Raw genomic sequence first — 22031 nt, 5'->3', positions numbered from 1 at the left:
TGTGGCCGTAAATGCACCCTAAAAAATCCATACCTTTTGTGGCCGTTGTGCCCTTGGGCTGAATATAATAAGCTAATAGTCATTTCAATTTTCCAGCTGCCGTGCTCCGAAGCACCTCTCTTTTCATCATCCAACGAGATTAGTAGGCCAACAGCAAAATCACTAGCCCATGTCAATCTACCATCCCCAATAGCACAAAAAATGACCTATTCTATTGGTCAACTTGTCCTTCTGTGCAATAAATACATTTTCCAAACCTACGCTAGAACAGTTGGGGAGATGCGATAGATCCCAAATGAATACAACCACTCGCTTCAAAAAAACGTTGCTTTTTAATTAGGCTGACCATTTAGCTTAAAATGTTGATAAACTATGAGGCAATTTCTTCACATTATAAGCATAGCAATGTGCATACATTAGGCTATGTAGGCTATACGCGCAAATGTTCCAAAATGTAATCAATGAGCTGGAAAACACTGCTCCCGAAAGTGACGGCAAATGCGATTATGCATGTAATGCTTTATTATAAAAGTGCATTTTTATGGGGGAAATGATCTCCCCCAAAGTAGAAAATCCCGCGCAGCTTATGTGTGCCAGTTAAACTCGACACCGGTTAGAAAGCAGATGAATGTGCTTAATTTTTAAGTTATTTGGACACTTTAGTTGTGACACAAACTTTATCAAAACATATAGGCCTATGGGCTAGGATACATGAGGTGTGATAATAACCTTATTAAAACATATAGGCCTATGGGCTAGGATACATGAGGTGTGATAATAACCTTATTAAAACATATAGGCCTATGGGCTAGGATACATGAGGTGTGATAATAACCTTATTAAAACATATAGGCCTATGGGCTAGGATACATGAGGTGTGATACTAACCTTATTAAAACATATAGGCCTATGGGCTAGGATACATGAGGTGAGTGACTATGATTTGAAAAGATGGGCATCATTCACAAGTGCTAGGTTAATATTGTCACCAATCAGACTATTCTTAATTTAATGTTGTCTTTACATATACTAAATAATACAGTGCATTAGGAAAGTATTCAGACCCCTTGAATTTTTCTACATTTTGTTACGTTACAGCCTTATTCTAAAATGGATTAAATGTTTTTTTTCCCTTATCAATGGACACAATACCCCATAATGACAAAGTTAAAACAGTTTTTCATTTTATTTGAGCAAATGTATGAAAAATAACAAAAATAAATTATTTACATAAGCATTCAGACCCTTTGCTATGAGACTTGGAATTGAGCTCAGGTGCATCCTGTTTCAATTGATCATCCTTGAGATGTTTCTATAACTTGACTTGATTCCACCTGTGGTAAATGTAATTGATTGGACATGATTTGAGTTCCCACAGTGCCTCGACACAATCCTGTCTACTGACAATTCCTTTGACCTCATGGCTTGGTTCTTGCTCTGACATTATATAGGCAGGTGTGTACCTTTCCAAATCATGTCCAATCAATTGAATTTACCACAGGTGGATTCCAATCAAGTTGTAGAAACATCTGAAGGATGCTCAATAAAAACAAGATGTACCTAAGCTCAAATTCAAGTCTCATAGCAAAGGATCTGAATACGTATGTAAATAATTTATTTTTGTTATTTTTGCCAAAAGGCATCTAACAAGATTCTCTGGTCTGATGAAACCAAGAATGAACTCATTGGCCTGAATGCCAAACGTCACGTCTGGAGGAAACCTGGCACCATCTCTACGATGAAGCATGGTGGTGGCAGCATCAGACTGTTGGGATGTTTTTCAGTGGCCGAGACTGGGAGACTAGTCAGGATCGAGGGAAAGATGAATGGAGCAATGTACAAAGAGATTATTGATGAAAAACTGTTCCAGAGATCTCAAGACCTCAAACTGGGGGCGAAGGTTCACCTTCCAACAGGACAACGACCCTAAGCACACAGCCAAGAAAACACAGGAGTGGCTTCGGGACAAGTCTCGGAATGTACTTACGTGGCCCAGCCAGATTCCGGACTTGAACCAGATCGAACATCTCTGGAGAGACCTGAAAATAGCTGTGCAGGGATGCTCCCATCCAACTTGACCTGACAGAGCTTGAGAGGATCTGCAGAGAAGAATGGGAGAAACTCCCCAAATACAGGTGTGCAAAGCTTGTAGCGTCATACCCAAGAAGACCCGAGGCTGTAATCGCTGCCAAAGGTGCTTCAACAAAGTGTCTGAATTTTTATGTAAATGTGATATTTCAGTTTTTTCTTTGTATAAATTTGCAAAAATGTCAACCTGTTTTTGCTTTGTCATTATGGGGTATTATGTGTAGATTGATGAGAAAAAAAATATTTAATCCATTTCAGAATAAGGCTGTAACGTAACAAAATGTAGAAAAAATTCAAGGGGTCTGAATACTTTTCAAATGCACTGTATATAGACAGGTGTGTGCCTTTCCAAATCATGTCCAATCAATTGAATTTATCACAGGTGGACTCCAATCAAGTTGTAGAAACATCTCAAGGATGATCAATGGAAACAGGATGCACCTGAACTCAATTTCAAATCTCATAGCAAAGGGTCTGAATACTTATGTAAATTAGGTATTTAAGTTTTTTATTATTAATACATTTGCAAACATTTCAAAAAACCTGTTTTCGCTTTGTCATTATAGGGAATTGTGTGTAGATTGAGGGGGAAAAAATATTTCATCCATTTTAGAATAAGGCTGTAACAAAGTGGAAAAAGTGGAGGGGATCTGAATACTTTTATAATGCACTGTAAATAACGAATGGAAGAAGCTTTTACCATGTTTCATCTTCATACCAGCCAGGTAGGCTATATTGCTGTTGTAAAGTGAAGCAATGTGCTTAATATTCGGAAAGTTCATAAATAAATATAGTAGGCCTAGCCTATAGGAAAGTATTTTTAATAGAGGCCATCAAAACTCTGTTTTCTCATGCAATTGCATAGCCAGTAGAAATGTTATGCAACATCAGCTCATGGTTACTCCTGAAGTGTTTGATTTAGATTTTAGATCACATTTGCGTTGATGTCAGAGTGATTAGAGGGACAATAGAGTGCTGAGTACCAGGCAGTTAGCAGGTTTGATATGCTACTAATGACAATTAAGCAGCATCATAGCTTGGAGAAGCCTAATTACCATAACGTGGAATTTGACTGGCGTCATGACTCGTGAATGCTGGTGTGGTGGTAATACCGGTAATACGGTCACCGTAACAGCCTTATCAGAGTTAGCTTCCAACTTCGGTCCCAGTCTATCGATGGTTAATATATATATATATATTTTTTTTTAAACTCTGTTTATTAAGTTTTGAACATACACACACACACAGACAAGACAAAGCAATATAAATAATATACTCAACTAGAAAAAAATACAAATAAAAATACAAATACAAAAATAGCTTTAAAGATACCATACTTTAGACAAGTTAAACACACCAGGCAGAAGGCTACAGAGGTTAAAGGGCAATCTATAGTACAGGGACAGAGCAAACACCTCACCATTGTTCCTGTAAGCAGTCAAGGGATAAGGGTGGAGAAATGCAACCACTCACAGAGAGTCATGGCCACAGACCGACCATCCACTGGACAAAAAAAAAGTTTACAATGCTTTAAAATAAGAAAATAAAATGATTATTCATGTAGGCGTGAACAAAATGTAAAAATAACTGGGAAAAACAAGCTAACACTTCAGTCTCTGCCTGGGCAAGATGAACAAGGCATCTGCGGACCACAATCAATAAGCACATGGACCTTAATACCCCCCCCAGCAAAAACACAGAGAGAAGCTCCTCCAACCCTTAAGTCACAGACTTATTTTAGTATTAATTGGAATGCCATCAGAGGATGGACTGTTTAAAGTAAGACCGGAATGGAGCCCAAGCCTCATCAAACAGTTTGGGGTTCCCACGTGAATTGAATTGAATTTTTTCTAGTTTCAGAGAGCACAACACATCCCTCACCCAATATTTATAAGATGGGGGAGCTGCCATCTTCCAGTTCTGTAGTATTAGCCGTCTAGCTAAAATAGTTGTATAAGCAACAGTGTCCGACTGGATTCTTGATAGGGGGGTACCCATGGGCAGTACTCCAAAAAGGTCTGTAAAGGGGAGACGGATCTATAACAGTGTCATATACAGTGCCTTGCGAAAGTATTTGGCCCCCTTGAACTTTGCGACCTTTTGCCACATTTCAGGCTTCAAACATAAAGATATAAAACTGTATTTTTTTGTGAAGAATCAACAACAAGTGGGACACAATCATGAAGTGGAATGACATTTATTGGATATTTCAAACTTTTTTAACAAATCAAAAACTGAAAAATTGGGCGTGCAAAATTATTCAGCCCCTTTACTTTCAGTGCAGCAAACTCTCCAGAAGTTCAGTGAGGATCTCTGAATGATCCAATGTTGACCTAAATGACTAATGATGATAAATACAATCCACCTGTGTGTAATCAAGTCTCCGTATAAATGCACCTGCACTGTGATAGTCTCAGAGGTCTGTTAAAAGCGCAGAGAGCATCATGAAGAACAAGGAACACACCAGGCAGGTCCGAGATACTGTTGTGAAGAAGTTTAAAGCCGGATTTGGATACAAAAAGATTTCCCAAGCTTTAAACATCCCAAGGAGCACTGTGCAAGCAATAATATTGAAATGGAAGGAGTATCAGACCACTGCAAATCTACCAAGACCTGGCCGTCCCTCTAAACTTTCAGCTCATACAAGGAGAAGACTGATCAGAGATGCAGCCAAGAGGCCCATGATCACTCTGGATGAACTGCAGAGATCTACAGCTGAGGTGGGAGACTCTGTCCATAGGACAACAATCAGTCGTATATTGCACAAATCTGGCCTTTATGGAAGAGTGGCAAGAAGAAAGTCATTTCTTAAAGATATCCATAAAAAGTGTCGTTTAAAGTTTGCCACAAGCCACCTGGGAGACACACCAAACATGTGGAAGAAGGTGCTCTGGTCAGATGAAACCAAAATTGAACTTTTTGGCAACAATGCAAAACGTTATGTTTGGCATAAAAGCAACACAGCTCATCACCCTGAACACACCATCCCCACTGTCAAACATGGTGGTGGCAGCATCATGGTTTGGGCCTGCTTTTCTTCAGCAGGGACAGGGAAGATGGTTAAAATTGATGGGAAGATGGATGGAGCCAAATACAGGACCATTCTGGAAGAAAACCTGATGGAGTCTGAAAAAGACCTGAGACTGGGACGGAGATTTGTCTTCCAACAAGACAATGATCCAAAACATAAAGCAAAATCTTCAATGGAATGGTTCAAAAATAAACATATCCAGGTGTTAGAATGGCCAAGTCAAAGTCCAGACCTGAATCCAATCGAGAATCTGTGGAAAGAACTGAAAACTGCTGTTCACAAATGCTCTCCATCCAACCTCACTGAGCGCGAGCTGTTTTGCAAGGAGGAATGTGAAAAAATGTCAGTCTCTCGATGTGCAAAACTGATAGAGACATACCCCAAGCAACTTACAGCTGTAATCGCAGCAAAAGGTGGCGCTACAAAGTATTAACTTAAGGGGGCTGAATAATTTTGCACGCCCAATTTTTCTGTTTTTGATTTGTTAAAAAAGTTTGAAATATCCAATAAATGTCGTTCCACTTCATGATTGTGTCCCACTTGTTGTTGATTCTTCACAAAAAAATACAGTTTTATATCTTTATGTTTGAAGCCTGAAATGTGGCAAAAGGTCTCAAAGTTCAAGGGGGCCGAATACTTTCGCAAGGCACTGTATATCAGAGAAACATTTAAATATTAATTCCCAGAAACCTGACAGTTTATGACAGCCCCAAAACATATGCAACAGTGTGGCTGGTTCCACCTTACATCTGACACAGGTAGGATCAAAATCAGAGAATATTCTTCCAAGTTTGGCCCCCGACCAGTGGATACGGTGAACCACCTTGAATTGAATGAGGCTGTGTCTAGTGCTAAAAGAGGACGAGTGCACCCTGCGCAGCACAGATTCCCAGGCGGCTTCCCCAAGTTCCTCCCCCAAATCCTTTTCCCATCGAGTCTTTAAAGGCACCAAAGAAGGGTTCTGTAGGTCATGAATGATTGCATATACATCTGAAATTGCGCCTCTAGGAAGCTTGTTCAGCTCCAAGATGCTCTCTATAGCAGTATTCGCAGGCCTATTGGGAAATCCAGGTGTGTTAGCCCTGACAAAGTTTCTAGTCTGGAGATAGCGGAAAAAGTGGGATTGGGGGAGATTGAACTTTTCCTGCAGCTGAGAAAAAGAGGCAAATGTATCATCAAAGAATAATTGGGCTAGCGAGGACAGGCCTAGTGAGTGCCAAATGCCAAAAGCCCCATCATTCAAAGATGGAGGAAATAAAATGTTTGATTGATTGGGCCTGATAGAGAAAAGCCTCGGAGGCTAAAGGCTAAACGAAACTGATTCCAAATTTTAAGAGACTGCTTTACAATTGGGTTGGCACACCTTTTGCCTAGGGACACTGGGAGAGACGAGCACAGCACAGAGGAAAGTGCTGCAGGTTTACACGATTCAGACTCCATCTGGGCCCAGAGTGGTCTAGGGCCAGTAGGATCAGTCTGCAACCAGTACAGAACGGCTCTGAAATTTGCAGCCCAGTAGTATGTCTGAAAATTTGGTAAAGCTAAACCCCCCAATAACCTAGGCTTCTGTAAATGTTTTCTACCAATCCGTGGTACCTTGACATCCCAAATAAAATGCATGAATGTTTGATCCAGTGAAATAAAAAAAGATTTTGGAATAAAAATGGGTAAGCATTGAAATAAAATATAAAAATTTGGGCAACACATTCATTTTAATGACATTAATCCTTCCGATAAGAGAAAGGGGTAGCGAATTCCAAAAAGTAAAAGATTGTTTCAATCTGTCTGCTAGAGCAACAAAGTTTTCCTGAAACAAATTTGAATATTTCCTTGTCACTTTTACTCCCAAGTAAGTGAATTGATCCCGGACAATCCTAAACTGAGAACTTGTGAAAGAGCACTTTAAAGCAGCCTTGTTTACCGGAAAGAGCTCACTCTTGCCTAGATTCAGCTTGTACCCTGAGATTGATCCAAACTTTTTAAGAACAGATAGGGCACGTGGCAATGAGGTATCGGGGTTGGAGATAAACAAAAGGAGGTCGTCAGCATATAGCGAGACTTTCTGCTCCCAGCCCACCCTGATTATGGCTTGAATGGCATCATTAGAGCGTAGTGCAATGGCGAGAGGCTCGATTGCCAAAGCAAACAACAAGGGGGAGAGTGGGCAACCCTGTCTGGATCCGCGATGCAAGGGAAAATAGTCAGAGGACAAGTTATTAGTCCGTACCGAAGCCATGGGGGAAAAATAAAGAATCTTTATCCACGCAATGAATTTGGGGCCAAAGCCAAATCTATAAAGGGCAGCTGTTAGGTAATCCCACTCAACGCGGTCAAACGCTTTTTCGGCATCAAGTGAGACCACCACCTCCGGGTCCTCCGACGCTGGGGAGTACAGTATATTCATAAGGCGCCTAATATTGAAAAATAAATGCCTATTTCTCACAAAGCCAGTCTGGTCAGAGTGTATTACTTGGTGCAGCAAGCCTTCCATACGGATGGCTAAAAGCTTAGCTAGGATTTTGTAATCACAGTTTAAAAGCGAGATTGGGCGATAGGATCCACATTCCAGGGGGTCTTTGTTTTTCTTTAGTAGTAATGAAATTGAAGCCTGATAAAGACTAGGCGGCAGCTTTGAAGTATTGAGGCACTCTGCAAATAGTCGGGACAAGAATGGGCAAAGCAGACCAGAAAACGTCCTGTAAAATTCGGTTGGAAAACCGTCCGGACCCGGTGATTTACCACTTTTAATTGCGGACACTGCTGTTGCAATCTCCTCAAGCGTAAATTCTTCTTCTAGACAGTCATGGGAGTCTGTATCAATTGAAGGCATAATCAAGCCATTAAAGAAGGAGTCAATCAGCGAAGGGTCTTGAGGGGATTCAGAGGTGTATAGCGCAGAGTAAAATTGTTTAAATTGATCATTGATCTCTTTATGTATAACTGTGGTGGCACCAGACGGGGGGTCCTTATTTGTGGGATTAAACGGGAGGCCTCAGATTTACGGATCTGATGTGCAAGGAGTTTACTGGCCTTGTCGCCATGTTCATAGACTTTGTATCGAGCTCGCAAGAGTAACTGTTCAGCTTGCCTGGTAGAAAGCTCATCAAATTCAGATTGGAGTAGTTGGCGCTCTTTATGCAGATCAGAGGAAGGATCCGTAGCATACTTCTCATCCAATGTGGCTATGGACTCGCTCAGGTCCCGAAGTCGCTGGGAGCGAACTCTGTTTTGGTTGGCTGTATAAGAAATAATTTGGCCACGTATTTATGCTTTGAGAGACTCCCATATGGTAGAGCAGGACATACCTGGTGTTGAATTAGCTTCCAGGAATAAGGCAATTTCAGAAGAAATGAAATTGACAAACTCCTTATCTGAGAGTAAAATGGGGTTGAGACGCCATTGATAACACCTAGGAGGTCGCTGGGGAAACTCTAGTGCAAGCACTAATGGTGAATGGTCAGAGATAACAATACTCTCGTAAGTACACTGCCGAAGGTTAGGCAGAAGTTTTTTGTCCAAAAAGAAGTAATCAATCCAGGAGTATGTTTGATGAACATGAGAATAAAAGGAATACTGTCTATCTGTAGGATGTAGGAAACGCCAGGCCTCAAACATAGCATATTTCTGAAGAAAGGATTGAATAAGTAGGGCACATTTAGATGGGCCTGTATTTGTTTGTGAGGACTTGTCAAGAACTGGGGACATTTTACAGTTGAAATCCCCCCCTAAAATCAACAAATGAGAATCTAAATTGGGAATAGCAGACAGAAAGGAAGAAATGAAACTTGTGTCATCCCAATTGGGAGCATAAACACTAGCCAAAACAAGAGGGGTAGAAAACAGTTCACCGGTTACTATGACGTATCGTCCCTTAGGATCAGCAACAACCTCAGAAGCTACAAAGGGAGTAGCCTTATCAACCAGAATAGCAGCACCTCTTGATTTACTATGAAAGTTTGAGTGGAACACCCCTCCCCCCATCCCAGACAATACCTCCCCAAACGAGGTACAAGCCTAAATAGAACATGTTCTCTTCGCACAGTATGTCTGTGAGAGTGCGGTCTTAAACCTAAACCCACAGTCCCGCTCTTTAAAGTCGTGTTTTGTTAGTGGATCAAGCAGCAAAAAGAAAGATTTGTATGTATTTTTTTCAAATAAAAAAAAGGCGAATCCCTTGTGCAAACGGGATGACAAAAGCACCACTTGTAGATAGATGTATATAATTGTATTCCCCGTCTTATAACAGGCATTGAGAGAGAAAATAAATAAAATGTATAAAGGCTCTCAGCCAAAAATCTAATTTGAAGTAAGGAAATCGTAGTAAGACAATCAAAAATAATAGTAATTATAATAGTAGTCTAATTGAAGCTGAGACAGCTTACAACCAATCCCCAAAAAACTACGTGTGCGCAACGTTGAACGTTTGCTGGGCATAAATGACGCTCAAAACTTTTAAAATTAAAGTGAGGCCCCAGAAACCGTGTAGCCTCGGGACATTTACTGTTTACTGGGTCAATGCAAACAGATGCAGTAAACAAAGAACCAAAACTATTTTGAGTCACTGAGACAATGTGTAAACAAACTAAATAGGTGAGCGAGATAAGGCACGCACACTAGATGATCAAAACATTAGATCACATCAAATAAGCCTGAATAGTTTCACCAACTATACAAGACTAGCCTGTTATATCTAAACATAATTGTACCACAAGTGGGGTACTTACTATCCACAGTTCGCAAGCAACAGTTGCTGAACTGTGAGCATATTCAAGACTTCTTGATGTGACGTTGAATGTGAGCCATAGCCTCCTCCGGAGATTCAAATGTGTGGTCTTTACCCTCATGAGATATCCATACACGGGCCGGGAATCGCAGTCCATACTTCACACTTGGATGGTCCCGAAGTACTCGTTTGGCCTGTCCGAAAGCTGCGCGCTGCCTGGAAACAGTGGGGGAGTAGTCCTGGTATATGGAAAAGCTCTGTCCTTGAAAGCTCAGAGTGGTATTGCGGGCTCGTCGGAGGATCTCCATCTTCTCATGAAAAAAGTGCACTCGAAGAATTATGTCACGGGGCCTCTCCCCATCCCGGGGCTTTGGGCGCAGCGACCGTTGGGCTCGATCAATCAGGGGCTTTTCATCTAAGGCAAGAACATACTTCAGCAGCCCTGAAACGAAATCCGTGGCGCGATGCATTTCTGCGGACTCTGGGACTGATACACGTCTCAGATTATTGCGGCGAGAGAATCCCTCTAAACTCACACAGCTCTCCCTCACCTTTTTCAAATCCGCAGCTAGGCGTTTAACTTCAGCCTCCAGGGATGTAGTTAAATCGGAGACATTAGTAGCGGAGGCCTCCAGTGCTGCAATCGTTGTAGTGTGTGACGCAGTTGTTGTTTTGAGTAATGTAATTGCCGGCACAGTCTCGTTCCGCAGGATGGTTAAATCTGCTTTTAAAGTATCAGAAACCTCCTGTATTCTGGCCTCAATCGTAGCAACCACCTGTGTTTTCATTTCAACTATCTCAGAGCGTAGTAGTTTGATGGCCTCGAGAATGTTCATTTCAGCGCCGCCAGGCCAAGCCGCACCCCCGGGTAAAGTGTGCGTCCCCGGGCCCTCAGACTCAGGAGAGGGCGGTGATGAGAGCGGGTCTTGTAGGCCGGGTTTTCTCAAAGTCATGTTCTTGGCCTTATGTTTGGTCGACATGCTGACATTCGGAAGCAAAGTAGTCTTGGTTTTTACAGAAAGGGATCACCAAATTAATATTTGAAAATAAATACGGTTCTGCTGCAGAATTCACATAAACTTTAAGAATACCACAGGAGCAAACGGAAAACACGTCAGTCGCACATGGCGTCCCCTACCATCCCCGGTTAATATATTTCTGAGAAAGGACAGAAAGAGTGACACAAAATAATCCCAAGAGGACATTAGATACCTTATATCAAAATAGTATGCAGGGAATCTTTTCAAATAAAAATATGTGTTGAAGTAGCGAACACTCTAAACTGACTACATTCCATCTGTTGTCTCTCCTGTAACCCCATACAGCTCCACATTGCAGCAGCTAATGGCTACGTCCAGGGTGCAGAGCTGCTGCTGGAGGGAGGGGCCAGGATGGACCTGAGAGACACTGACGGATGGCAGCCGCTCCACGCCGCAGCCTGCTGGGGTCAGGTGAGGTAACAAACACACACACACCACAGGGGAGCATGGACACACGAGGAGTGCACAGAAATGTACACGGGCACACGTACACACCGCTCAGGCACACAAGGGCAAACGCAGACGCAGACACACACAGATGCATACAAATGAACACAAACACACACACTCTCTCTGAACGTGATTGTGGATGGCCATGTAAATACTCATAGATACTCTCCATTGTTCCAGATGCATGTAGCAGAGCTGTTGGTTTCTCACGGTGCCAGTCTCAATGCCAAGACCTACCTAGAGGAGACACCCATTGGTAAGTCGGCCCTATAGAGATCAAAACTTTAGAGAACCTTATGACCTCTCTGTTGTTCTATCTCTGTGGTCTGCCCTGACCTGCTGTTTATCATGAGAACGATGATGCTATACTGTGTAAGTGATCACTGTACTAGGGTCTAAAACCCAATAGGAACCCCACACGGCCACCCCAGAGCAGAAGTTGTGGATTGTTGTGTTTTGGTTTATGTGTGAGCTCTGACTGCTGACCTTTCTGTGACCTGTAGACCTGTGCGAGGACGAGGAGTTCCGTGCCATCCTGTTGGACCTGAAACACAAACACGATATTATCATGAAGTCTCAGCTCAAACACAAGACCTCCCTGTGTAGGAGGACGTCCAGCGCAGGCAGCCGTGGGTACGTACTGACCTCTGCTGGACAGAGAGGAAAACTGCACACTAGTTGTTTTTTTCTCTCACTATTTTCTTCTGCAGTGGGTGCTGTTCAATGGCGAGCCACAACACAAGGGATGGGCTGTTTTTGTTACAGCCTAGCACTAACACATAATTGAACTAATAGCTGCATTTTCTTATTAGCCGAATCAGGTGTGTTAGTGCTGGGAATCCCAGTTACTAGCCTGGGATAAAACTAAAGTGTGCCAGGATTAGGACAAAGAAACCATGACCCCTGAACTAATTCCTGGACCCCCTTCTCCTCCTCTCTGTATAGAAAAGTGGTGCGGCGGGCCAGCTTGTCTGACAGACACAACCTTCGTGTGAAGGAATATGAGACCGAGGCCATCGTGTGGAGAGGTGGGAGGGAAGGAGGGAGGGAGGAGCAGGAGAAAGAGAAGGAGGCAGACCAGGAGAACAGCCATCTGATCAATACGACTGTTACTATGGTTAGTATGGAGGAATGTTTCTCCTATCGCAAATGCAAATCATGTTTGTGTGTGTAAACAAGACCATGCAGCTTATCATTTGACAAAGTAATGACCAGCCTCTAGTCTAGTTAGTCAACTATCCGTCTAATTCGTTTGTGGAGGAAATCAGAGTAAAGGTTTGTTACAGTAATTGATAGCAGTAGTTGGTAACAGTATTGAGTAACCGTTAGTAACAGTAATCTTAATGTTCTCTGTCTCCCAGGTGATTCCGGTGAAGCCAGCAGCGGAGAGGCCCAAGCTCCAGAAAATCCTTAAAGATCCTAGTGGCATCATCAAACAAAACGGCATCATCTCCACGACGACATCTACGCCCGCTCCCAGTCAGTCGCCGGCCACCAATGGTGAGGCTCCATCCCCTGACACGAAGAGTATGGCGTCCATTCCGCTGCCCGAGGACTCTTCCTCCTTGCCCAGGGAGCGTGCTCAGACACTATCAGAACTGAAAAAGCAGAGGTCGGCCGCCAAGCTGCTCATCCACCCTCTCCTCAACGGTCACCTTGGAAACGGCTCCACAGAGACCGCCGAGCCCCAGAGCCCTGTGGACTCCCGCATGCCGCTGGTCTCCTCCAATGGCAGCGCAGTTTACTACACCCCGGCCAGCGGGGACCCACCCATCCTCAAACTGAAACAGCCAATAGATGATGAGGAACTAAAGGGGCACAGCTGCTGCTGTGTCTCCTAGGGAGGGGTGGAGGTCACCCCAAGACACTGATTTAAGGTCAGGTTTACTATGTTCTCCTCCAATGCATTAAGGTTAGGGTTCGAGGAGGGTAAACTGACCGTAGATCTGTGTAAAAGGGTAACTTCTTCCCGGATAGAGTGTACCAGAGCAGGATGGTCATGTGACTGAAGCAGGAAGAGATTGCACAGCGGGACACCAAAATGCAGAGCCAAGGTCCAAGAATGCAATAGGAGTGGAGCTGGTTCAGCCAGGTGATTGGTTACCTGCCCCTACTCCCTAGTTTTCCTACCCACTGCTGTTTCAACTCCTGGCCACACCAGTATGGAGGATAGGATAACCTTAGAGAAATCGAGTAAAAGATGACTTGGGGAAGAGCCAAACGGTGATAGCTTGTGGTCGATTGACAGGGCAGGTATGTGGTGTACACTGTTGATCTCCCTATGGAGTGGGTGGCTGAGATGGTCCATAGACCATAAGAGTATGGAGGATTCCCCTACCCCCCCGGAGAACGGGCATGCCACTGTGGTAGATTGTGGTTGATGTAGAGGGTAAGGAAGTGGAACGAGATGGCCCTTATCCCCTATGAGGAGAGAACTCTGGTGCCCTATAAAGGGATGGATGCCGAGGCAGCGTGCTCTCCCATGTTAAGCGTATGTGGTGTCTTACTTTTGACTGAATCACTGTTTTCAAACCACATTCTTACTTTATCCACTGTTTCTGAAATTTGTTTGAGGAAAAAATACTCCAACATATCAGAATACTCTCTCTGTGTTATTACTGAAACAAAGAGGGATACTCTTTCTTAAGACGTATTCTTGTTCAAATGCTGACTATTTCAGAAAAGGGAAGGAATGGTTTATACCAGGGTGGCAGGTAGCCTAGCGGCTAGCGCGTTGGACCAGTAACTGAAAGGCTGCTGGTTTGAATCCCCGAGCCAACAAGGTGAAAAAAATCTGTCGATGTGCCCTTGAGCAAAGCACTTAACCCTAATTGACCCTGTAAGTTGCTCTGGATAAAAGCATCTTCTACATGACTAAAATGTAAATAACAAAAGAGAACAGTATTACAGTCAACGATCTATCTGCTCCTGTGAAGAAGGAGGATTGGAGCACTGCACTATAGACATTTGAAACAATGCAGCATTAAACTCATCATCCGTCCAGATCCGAACTTGCATCGATAAAGGTGGTAAAAAGGTGTTTGATATGCCCATGTCTTTTTGCTTATTTGTAGGTAATTTAAGCAAAAATAATTGCTTGAAAATACAGTGCATAAGGAAAGAATTCAGACCCCTTGACTTTTTCCACATTTTGTTACGTTACAGACTTATTATAAAATGTATTAAGTAAATGAAAAATCCTCATCAATCTACACACAATACCCCATAATGACAAAGTGAAAACAGTTTTGTTTTATGTTTCCATTGATCATCCTTGAGATGTTTCTACAACTTGATTGGAGTCCAACTATGGTAAATTCAATTGGTCATGATTTGGAAAGGCAGACACCTGTCTATAAGGTCCCACGGTTCACAGTGCACGTCAGAGCAAAAACCAAGCCATGAGGTCAAAGGAATTGTCCGTAGAGCTCCGAGACAGGATTGTGTTGGCACAGATCTGGAGAAGTGTACCAAAAAAAATTCTGCAGCATTGAAAGTCCCCAAGAACACAGTGGCCTCCATCACTCTTAAATGGAAGCAGTTTGGAACTACCAAGACTCTTCCTAGAGCTGGCCGCTCAGCCAAACTGAGCAATCGGGGGAGAAGGGCCTTGGTCAGAAAGGTGACCAAGAACCCAATGGTCACTCTGACAGAGCTCCAGAGTTCTTCCCTGGAGATGGGAGAACCTTCCAGAAGGACAACCATCTCTGCAGCACTCCACCAATCAGGCCTTTATGGTAGAGTGGCTAGACGGAAGCCACTGCTCTGTAAAAGGCACATGACAGCCCGCTTGGAGTTTGCCAAAAGAAATGGAACTCTTTGGCCGGAATGCCAATCGTTATGACTGGAGGAAACCTGGATGTTTTTCAGGGACTGGGAGACTAGCCAGGATCGAGGGAAAGATGAACGAAGCAAAGTACAGCGAGATCCTTAATGAAAACCTGCACCAGAGCGGACATCAGACTGGGACAAAGGTTCACCTTGTAACAGGACAACGATCCTGCGCACACAGCCAAGACAATGCTGGAGTGGCTTCGGGACAAGTCTCGAATGTCCTTGAGTGGCCCAGCCAGAGCCCAAACGTGAACCCGATCGTACATCTCTGGACAGACCTGAAAATAGCTGTGCAGCGACGCTCCCCATCCAACAAGACAGAGCTTGAGAGGATCTGTAGAGAAGAATGGGAGACACTCCCCAAATACAGGTGTGCCAAGCTCGTAGCGTCATACCCAAGAAGACTCGAGGCTGTAATTGCTGCTGAAGGTACTTCAACAAAGTACTGGGACTGAATACTTATGTAAATGTGATATTTCTGGGAGGTTTTTAGCAAAAAAAAATTAAAAATTAAATGTTTTTGCTTTGTTATTTTGGGGTGAAGGAAAAACACTATTTAATTTGTTTTAGAATAAGTCTGTAACGTAACAATGTGGAAAAGGTATGAGCTCCAGAGTATGTACCGTTTCCAGCTTTTTATTTATGAAGAATAATTTTATGAAAAGGATATGGTTTGCAAATTCCTACAGCGTATTTATTTTCTTTTTTATAGCTATGGAGAGTGAATGCAGTATATCTTCCTTTCCTGTGAAGCACTGATCCTAGATCTGTTTGTGATGTCTTGCCAGCTTCATTGCTGCCATTGACATGGAGTAGGCAAAACAGTACAAACAGATCTGGAACCAGGCTAGAAGCACTGCACCTTCTAGAATGGAAATGTTCCTTTGGAGTTGACAAGACAAGGTTATTGTCCAGTCATATGTAGCTTGTGTATAGCCTTTTCCCAGATCTATGTGTGTGCTGTATTGCCAACTCAATAAAATAGGATTTGGCAGGAAAGAGCACAAACAGGTCTGAGTCTAGGCATATTCCACCCAGGCTCAGTTAAAGTGCTTGAAAACTAAGAGACTTGGCAAAGCAAAGTATAACACTTGCTTATTACCATTACATGCATTATTAACTCAGAAAATGTATGGTATCTGACATGATGTAGCCCACTGTGTATTATTTTTTAGAATGTGTGTCTGTGTTCCAAGTTCCAACACTGGAAGCACCTACCTACTTAACAATGAAAAGTAGGATTGTAGGAAGTAGTTAACGAGGCTGGTTCATCTGTGTTATTGTCCTTTAACCTGTGGATACATACAGTATAAAGTAGCAGTAGACAATTGTCTGCTACCCTCAGATTTGTAGTAGTACTGTAGTAAATACTACAGTGTAGTAGCAGTAGTAGTACCAGCTACTGTCAGCTCTGCCCCCCCCCCCCCCTCCGATTGTGCCCCTATGGGTGCCAAGTAGTCTTCCAAATGAGAGGGGACATGGACTGGGGAAGGGGACCAGGGAAGGCGGCCCACCTGTATCAGTGTTGTTCCTCTTATCTCCTGTACCCACCGCCATCCCAACTGCCCTGTCCGGCCTGTGTATAGTGTCAAAAATGGTCAACTTTTCCCAGAATTGCATAATAGGTTGTCGTTGTTGTTGTTGTGACATTGTACTCCAGCCATTCATATAGAGACAAAGATAACACAAGTTAGTAACACTTTACATTAAGTTGCTCTTATAACTATGTAGTTACAGGTATAGAGCCCCACAGTGGAGGTGTCATAATACCCGTAAAACCTATTGGTCAAACAGGGAAATGGTCATTTTCCACCATTCATTATTCCCATAGGGAATTTTAGAAACATTTAAAATAGGGGCTGTGTTTCATGTAGGGCTTACCATTTTGATAACTATCTCGGACAAGGAGAATTTTGTCAATATATTAGGCTCTATTTACTTTCAGATTCTAAAATGCTAATTAGTGTCAAAGTAGACATAATGCAAAACTACAAATCCCTGTAAGTCATCTCTAGCTGACATCTTTTTAAAATATTTATTTATTTATTTATTGAACCTTTATTTAACCAGGCAAGTCAGTTAAGAACAAATACTTATTTTCAATGACTGCCTAGGAACAGTGGGTTTAACTGCCTTGTTCAGGGGCAGAACGACAGATTTGTACCTTGTCAGCTCAGGCATTCGATCTAGCAACCTTTTGGTTACTGGCCCAAAGCTCTAACCACCTGCCGCCCCTGCCCGCTACCTTTGCTAACAGGTGTTGTGTCAATTTAAAACTTTCAGTTTAAATAAATGTAGCCACTTTATTCATTACTAAATTTAGCTAACATTAGATAGTTAATCCAGAGATTCTTACCTTTGTCTTGATTCAGCAATGTCGTCCAGATCATCATGGCATTTGTAGTTCTTTATGATGGCCACATTAGCAGCTAATTAAAAATGTCTCTAGCCTAGTGGTTAGAGAGTTGGGCCAGTAACCAAAAGGTTGCTAGATCGAATGCCTGAGCTGACAAGGAACAAATCTGTCGTTCTGCCCCTGAACAAGGCAGTTAACCCACTGTTCCTATGCAGTCATTGAAAATGCAGGCAAATATATTGATACATTCACCTTGTCCTAGAGAGATTTACACGCTAAGGTAAGCCTACACAAAACACAGCCCTTATTTGACATTTTTCTAAAATCCCCTATGGGAAAATGAATGGTGGAAAAATTATTGGAACCAATTCCTTGTTTGACTGTTAGGTTTTATGGGTATTATGACACCTACTGTGGTACTCTATAAGGCAACTTAAGTGTTCAGGGCTCTAAAGTGCCATCAATTTGGTCACATATGCACCATTATTACAGCTAAAACTACTTGTTTCTGAACCCATATTTAGACCCTCTATCTAGACCCGAGCTAACAACCTTTTAACTTTACCAGTATATCCAAACATTTGGTGGCACAGAAAGGAAAAGGGATAGCTTCTTTCATGATCATAGCAAACAATGAATGACAGATCTCTTGCATGTTGTCATCACGAACTTGACGCTCTTAAAGAGACCATGTATCATTTTCAATGTAATGCATCTCAATAAGAAAATAGTGCTTTTAAATAATGAAAAACCTAATATTCCACAAATGACTTTGTATCAACACCTTTTTATAATTAACCAATGTATTTACAAGGCTTCAGAAGTAGAACTAAGCAGGTAGCCTAGTGGTTGGAGCGTTGGACAAGTAACTGAAAGGTTGCAAGATCAAATCCCCGGGCTGACAAGGTAAAAGTCTGTTGTTCTGCCCCTGAACAAGGCAGTTAACCCACTGTTCCTAGGCCATCATTGAAAATAAGAATTTGTTCTTAACTGACTTCCCTAGTTAAATAAAGGTAAAATATAATTCATATAGGCTATGCAATATCTCAATTGGTGCTCCTACAATGTGTTGTGCTCTTAACTTTTTAAAGTTGGGAGCACCAGTGCTACCAATGAAAAATGTTAATTTAGAGCCCTGGTTGTGTTACCAAAAATATTAACTAAACTCAGCAAAAAAAATAAACGTCCTCTCACTGTCAACTGCATTTATTTTCAGCAAAATGTAAATATTTGTATGAACCTAACAAGATTCAACAACTGAGACAACTGAGATTTCCACAGACATGTGACTAACAGAAATGGAATAGTGTGTCCCTGAACAAAGGGGGGGGGGGGGTAGGGGGGTCAAAAGTAACAGTCAGTATCTGGTGTGGCCACCAGCTGCATTAAGTACTGCAGTGCATCTCTTCATGGACTGCACCAGATTTGCCCGTTCTTGCTGTGAGATGTTAACCCACTCTTCCACCAAGGCACCTGCAAGTTTCCGGACATTTCTGGGGGGAATGGCCCTAGCCCTCACCCTCTGATCCAACAGGTCCCAGACGTGCTCAATGGGATTGAGATCCGGGCTCTTCGCTGGCCATGGCAGAACACTGACATTCCTGTCTTGCAGGAAATCACACACAGAACGAACAGTATGGCTGGTGGCATTGTCATGCTGGAGGATCATGTCAGGATGAGCACCACATGATGGAGGAGGATGTCTTCCCTGTAATGCACAGCGTTGAGATTGCCTGCAATGACAACAAGCTCAGTCCGATGATGCTGTGACACACCGCCCCAGACCATGACGGACCTTCCACCTCCAAATCGATCCCACTCCAGAGTACAGGCCTCGGTGTAACGCTCATTCCTCCGACGATAAACGCAAATCCGACCATCACCCCTGGTGAGACAATACCGCGACTTGTCAGTGAAGAGCACTTTTTGCCAGTCCTGTCTGGTCCAGCGGCGGTGGGTTTGTGCCCATAGGTGACGTTGTTGCCGGTGATGTCTGGTGAGGACATGCCTTACAACAGGCCTACAAGCCCTCAGTCCAGCCTCTCTCACCCTATTGCGAACAGTCTGAGCACTGATGGAGGGATTGCATTCCTGTGTAACTCGCGTAGTTGTTGTTGCCATCCTGTACCTGTCCCGCAGGTGTGATGTTCGGATGTTCCGATCCTGTGCAGGTGCTACACGTGGTCTGCCACTGTGAGGACGATCGGCGTCTCACAGTACGGACATTGCAATTTATTGCCCTGGCCACATCTGCAGTCCTCATTCCTCCTTGCAGCATGACTAAGGCACTTTCACACAGATGAGCAGGGACTCTGGGCATCTTTCTTTTGGTGTTTTTGAGTCAGTAGAAAGGCCTCTTTAGTGTCCTAAGTTTTCATAACTGTGACCTTAATTTCCTACCATCTGTAAGCTGTTAGTGTCTTAACGACTGTTACACAGGTGCATGTTCATTAATTGTTTAAGCATGGGAAATAGTTTAAACCATTTACAATGAAGATCTGTGAAGTTATTTGGATTTTTACGAATTATGTTTGAAAGACAGGGTCCTGAAAAAGGGACGTTTCTTTTTTTGCTGAGTTTATTTCAGCATGCCAGGCAGAGGGTTGTTTTCAAAGTGTCCATTGTATTTACGTGTAAGTAGGAATTCCCAGGGGTCCAAATGTTTAATATCTGTATTATCTGACCACTACTATGACCCAAATTTAAAGTGACAGAACCATATTTCGACTGTTTGTTCCTATTGTTGTGGCCAGTGCTTGTGTATCAAACAGTCTGTCAGATGTGCAAACTGAAAATGGTTGATCAGCGTGTATTTTATAAAGACGTGTTGTTAATAAGAAGAAACTATTAAAACTACTGATTTTGTAATTACTGGAAAAATACTGATGGTTGTATTAACATTTTGAATAAATTATGTATTTTGTGCATTTTGTTGTCTTCAATGTATATGAGAAGCTATTCATTGTGAAAATCTATTTTTTTTCACAGAAAAATTGTAGCTGTCCTCTACTCTCCTCTATGGTAGCCTTGTGTGGCTGTGCAGAGAGAGAGACGGGCAATGTGATAACAGCCCTCTGACCTCCGTTAAGCAGCTGTCAGGCGCTTGGTGTTAGCGGAGGCTCTTCGCACCTCTCAGAAGAAATACTCATTCACTGGCTGTACTGTGGGGTTACTGGAGTCACACTTCTACAGGCTGCATGCTAGTATCAGTCACAGCCTTAACTCTTGGCATGGCGAAAGAGAGTTTAGAGGAGTGAACGAATCCATCCACAGTGCCCTATTTTCCGTGGTCACGTCATAGAAAGTATTATATTATTACACACACTGAACAAAAATATAAATGCAACAATTTCAAAGATTTCAATGAGTTACAGTTCATATAAGGAAATCAGTAAATTGAAATACATTAATTAGGCCCTAATCTATGGATTTAGTGTGACTGGGAATACAGATATGCATCTTTTGGTCACCGATACCTTTAAAAAAGGTTGGGGCGTGGATCAGAAAACCAGTCAGTATCTGATGTGACCACCATTTGCCTCATACAGTGTGACACATCTCCTTCGCATTGAGTTGATCAGGCTGTTGATTGTGGCCTGTGGAATGTTGTCCCACTCCGCTTCAATGGCTGTGCGAAGTTGCTGGATATTAGCGGGAACTGGAACACGCTGTCGTACATGTTGATCCAAAGCATCCCAAACATGCTCAATGGGTTACATATCTAGTGAGTATGCAGGCCATAGAAGAACTGGGACATTTTCAGCTTCCAGGAATTGTGTACAGATCCTTGCTACATGGGTCTGTGAATTATCATGCTGAAACATGGGGTGATGGCGGCGGATGACAATGGGCCTCAGGATCTTGTCATGGTATCTCTGGGCATACAAATTGCCATCGTTGACATAAGCTTATGCCTGCCCATACCATAACCCCACCGCCACCATATGGCACTCTGTTCACAGCGTTGACATCAGTAAACACCTCGCCCACACAACGCCATACACACTCTGCCTTCTGCCCCGTACAGTCGAAACCGGGATATTTTATTTCCGCTCATGGGGACCAACACTTTAAGTTAATACCTACATGTTGCATTTTAATATTTTTGTTCTGTATAGCTATGTAGTTACTCTGTGCCTGTGTTCCTAATGTTTCTGTAATTCTAGTTAAGTAACACAGTCTATCTGGTAATACGGTATTTTAATTCTCAATCTCAAAGCAATCTGTTAAGGAGAGGGAATTGGACTGTTTAAGTGCATGTTACCCTGCTAACATGGGTTAACGTATGTGGCATAATGGTGCTCCATACACAATGAATCCTGGGAACAGGGCAGCGAGAGGCCCTGACCCCAGTAGGCCACTGTAACCTGAATTAGCAGGGTGGAACTCTCGATGGAATAGAACTCTTAGAACTCTGAATTAGAATGTTTTTAAAAGTGGAACTAATTCAAATTATGTGAGAGAAACTCAGAGTCCTGGCACTGTTCCAGCTCCTCCTTATCCAGAGAG

At 42.8% G+C, this 22031-nt stretch overlaps 1 protein-coding gene across 1 annotated transcript in view; it reads left to right on the top strand.

Moving 5' to 3' along the window:
- LOC139413229 (protein phosphatase 1 regulatory inhibitor subunit 16B-like) overlaps positions 1–14430 on the top strand; it is a 133488-nt gene extending 119058 nt beyond the window's left edge. Inside the window, exons 7-11 of the mRNA XM_071160367.1 lie at positions 11168–11293; positions 11513–11588; positions 11836–11965; positions 12278–12449; positions 12694–14430. Coding sequence (XP_071016468.1) covers positions 11168–11293; positions 11513–11588; positions 11836–11965; positions 12278–12449; positions 12694–13173 — 984 coding nt within the window. The 3' untranslated portion in view covers positions 13174–14430. The remainder of the gene's footprint in view (positions 1–11167; positions 11294–11512; positions 11589–11835; positions 11966–12277; positions 12450–12693) is intronic.
- Positions 14431–22031: the final 7601 nt, after the last annotated feature.

The sequence above is a fragment of the Oncorhynchus clarkii genome, chromosome 7 (assembly GCF_045791955.1).
Source record: "Oncorhynchus clarkii lewisi isolate Uvic-CL-2024 chromosome 7, UVic_Ocla_1.0, whole genome shotgun sequence".
Taxonomy (NCBI): Eukaryota; Metazoa; Chordata; class Actinopteri; order Salmoniformes; family Salmonidae; genus Oncorhynchus; species Oncorhynchus clarkii.
Note: the sequence above shows the minus strand (reverse complement) of the source record. Positions and strands in the feature narration are given on the sequence as shown.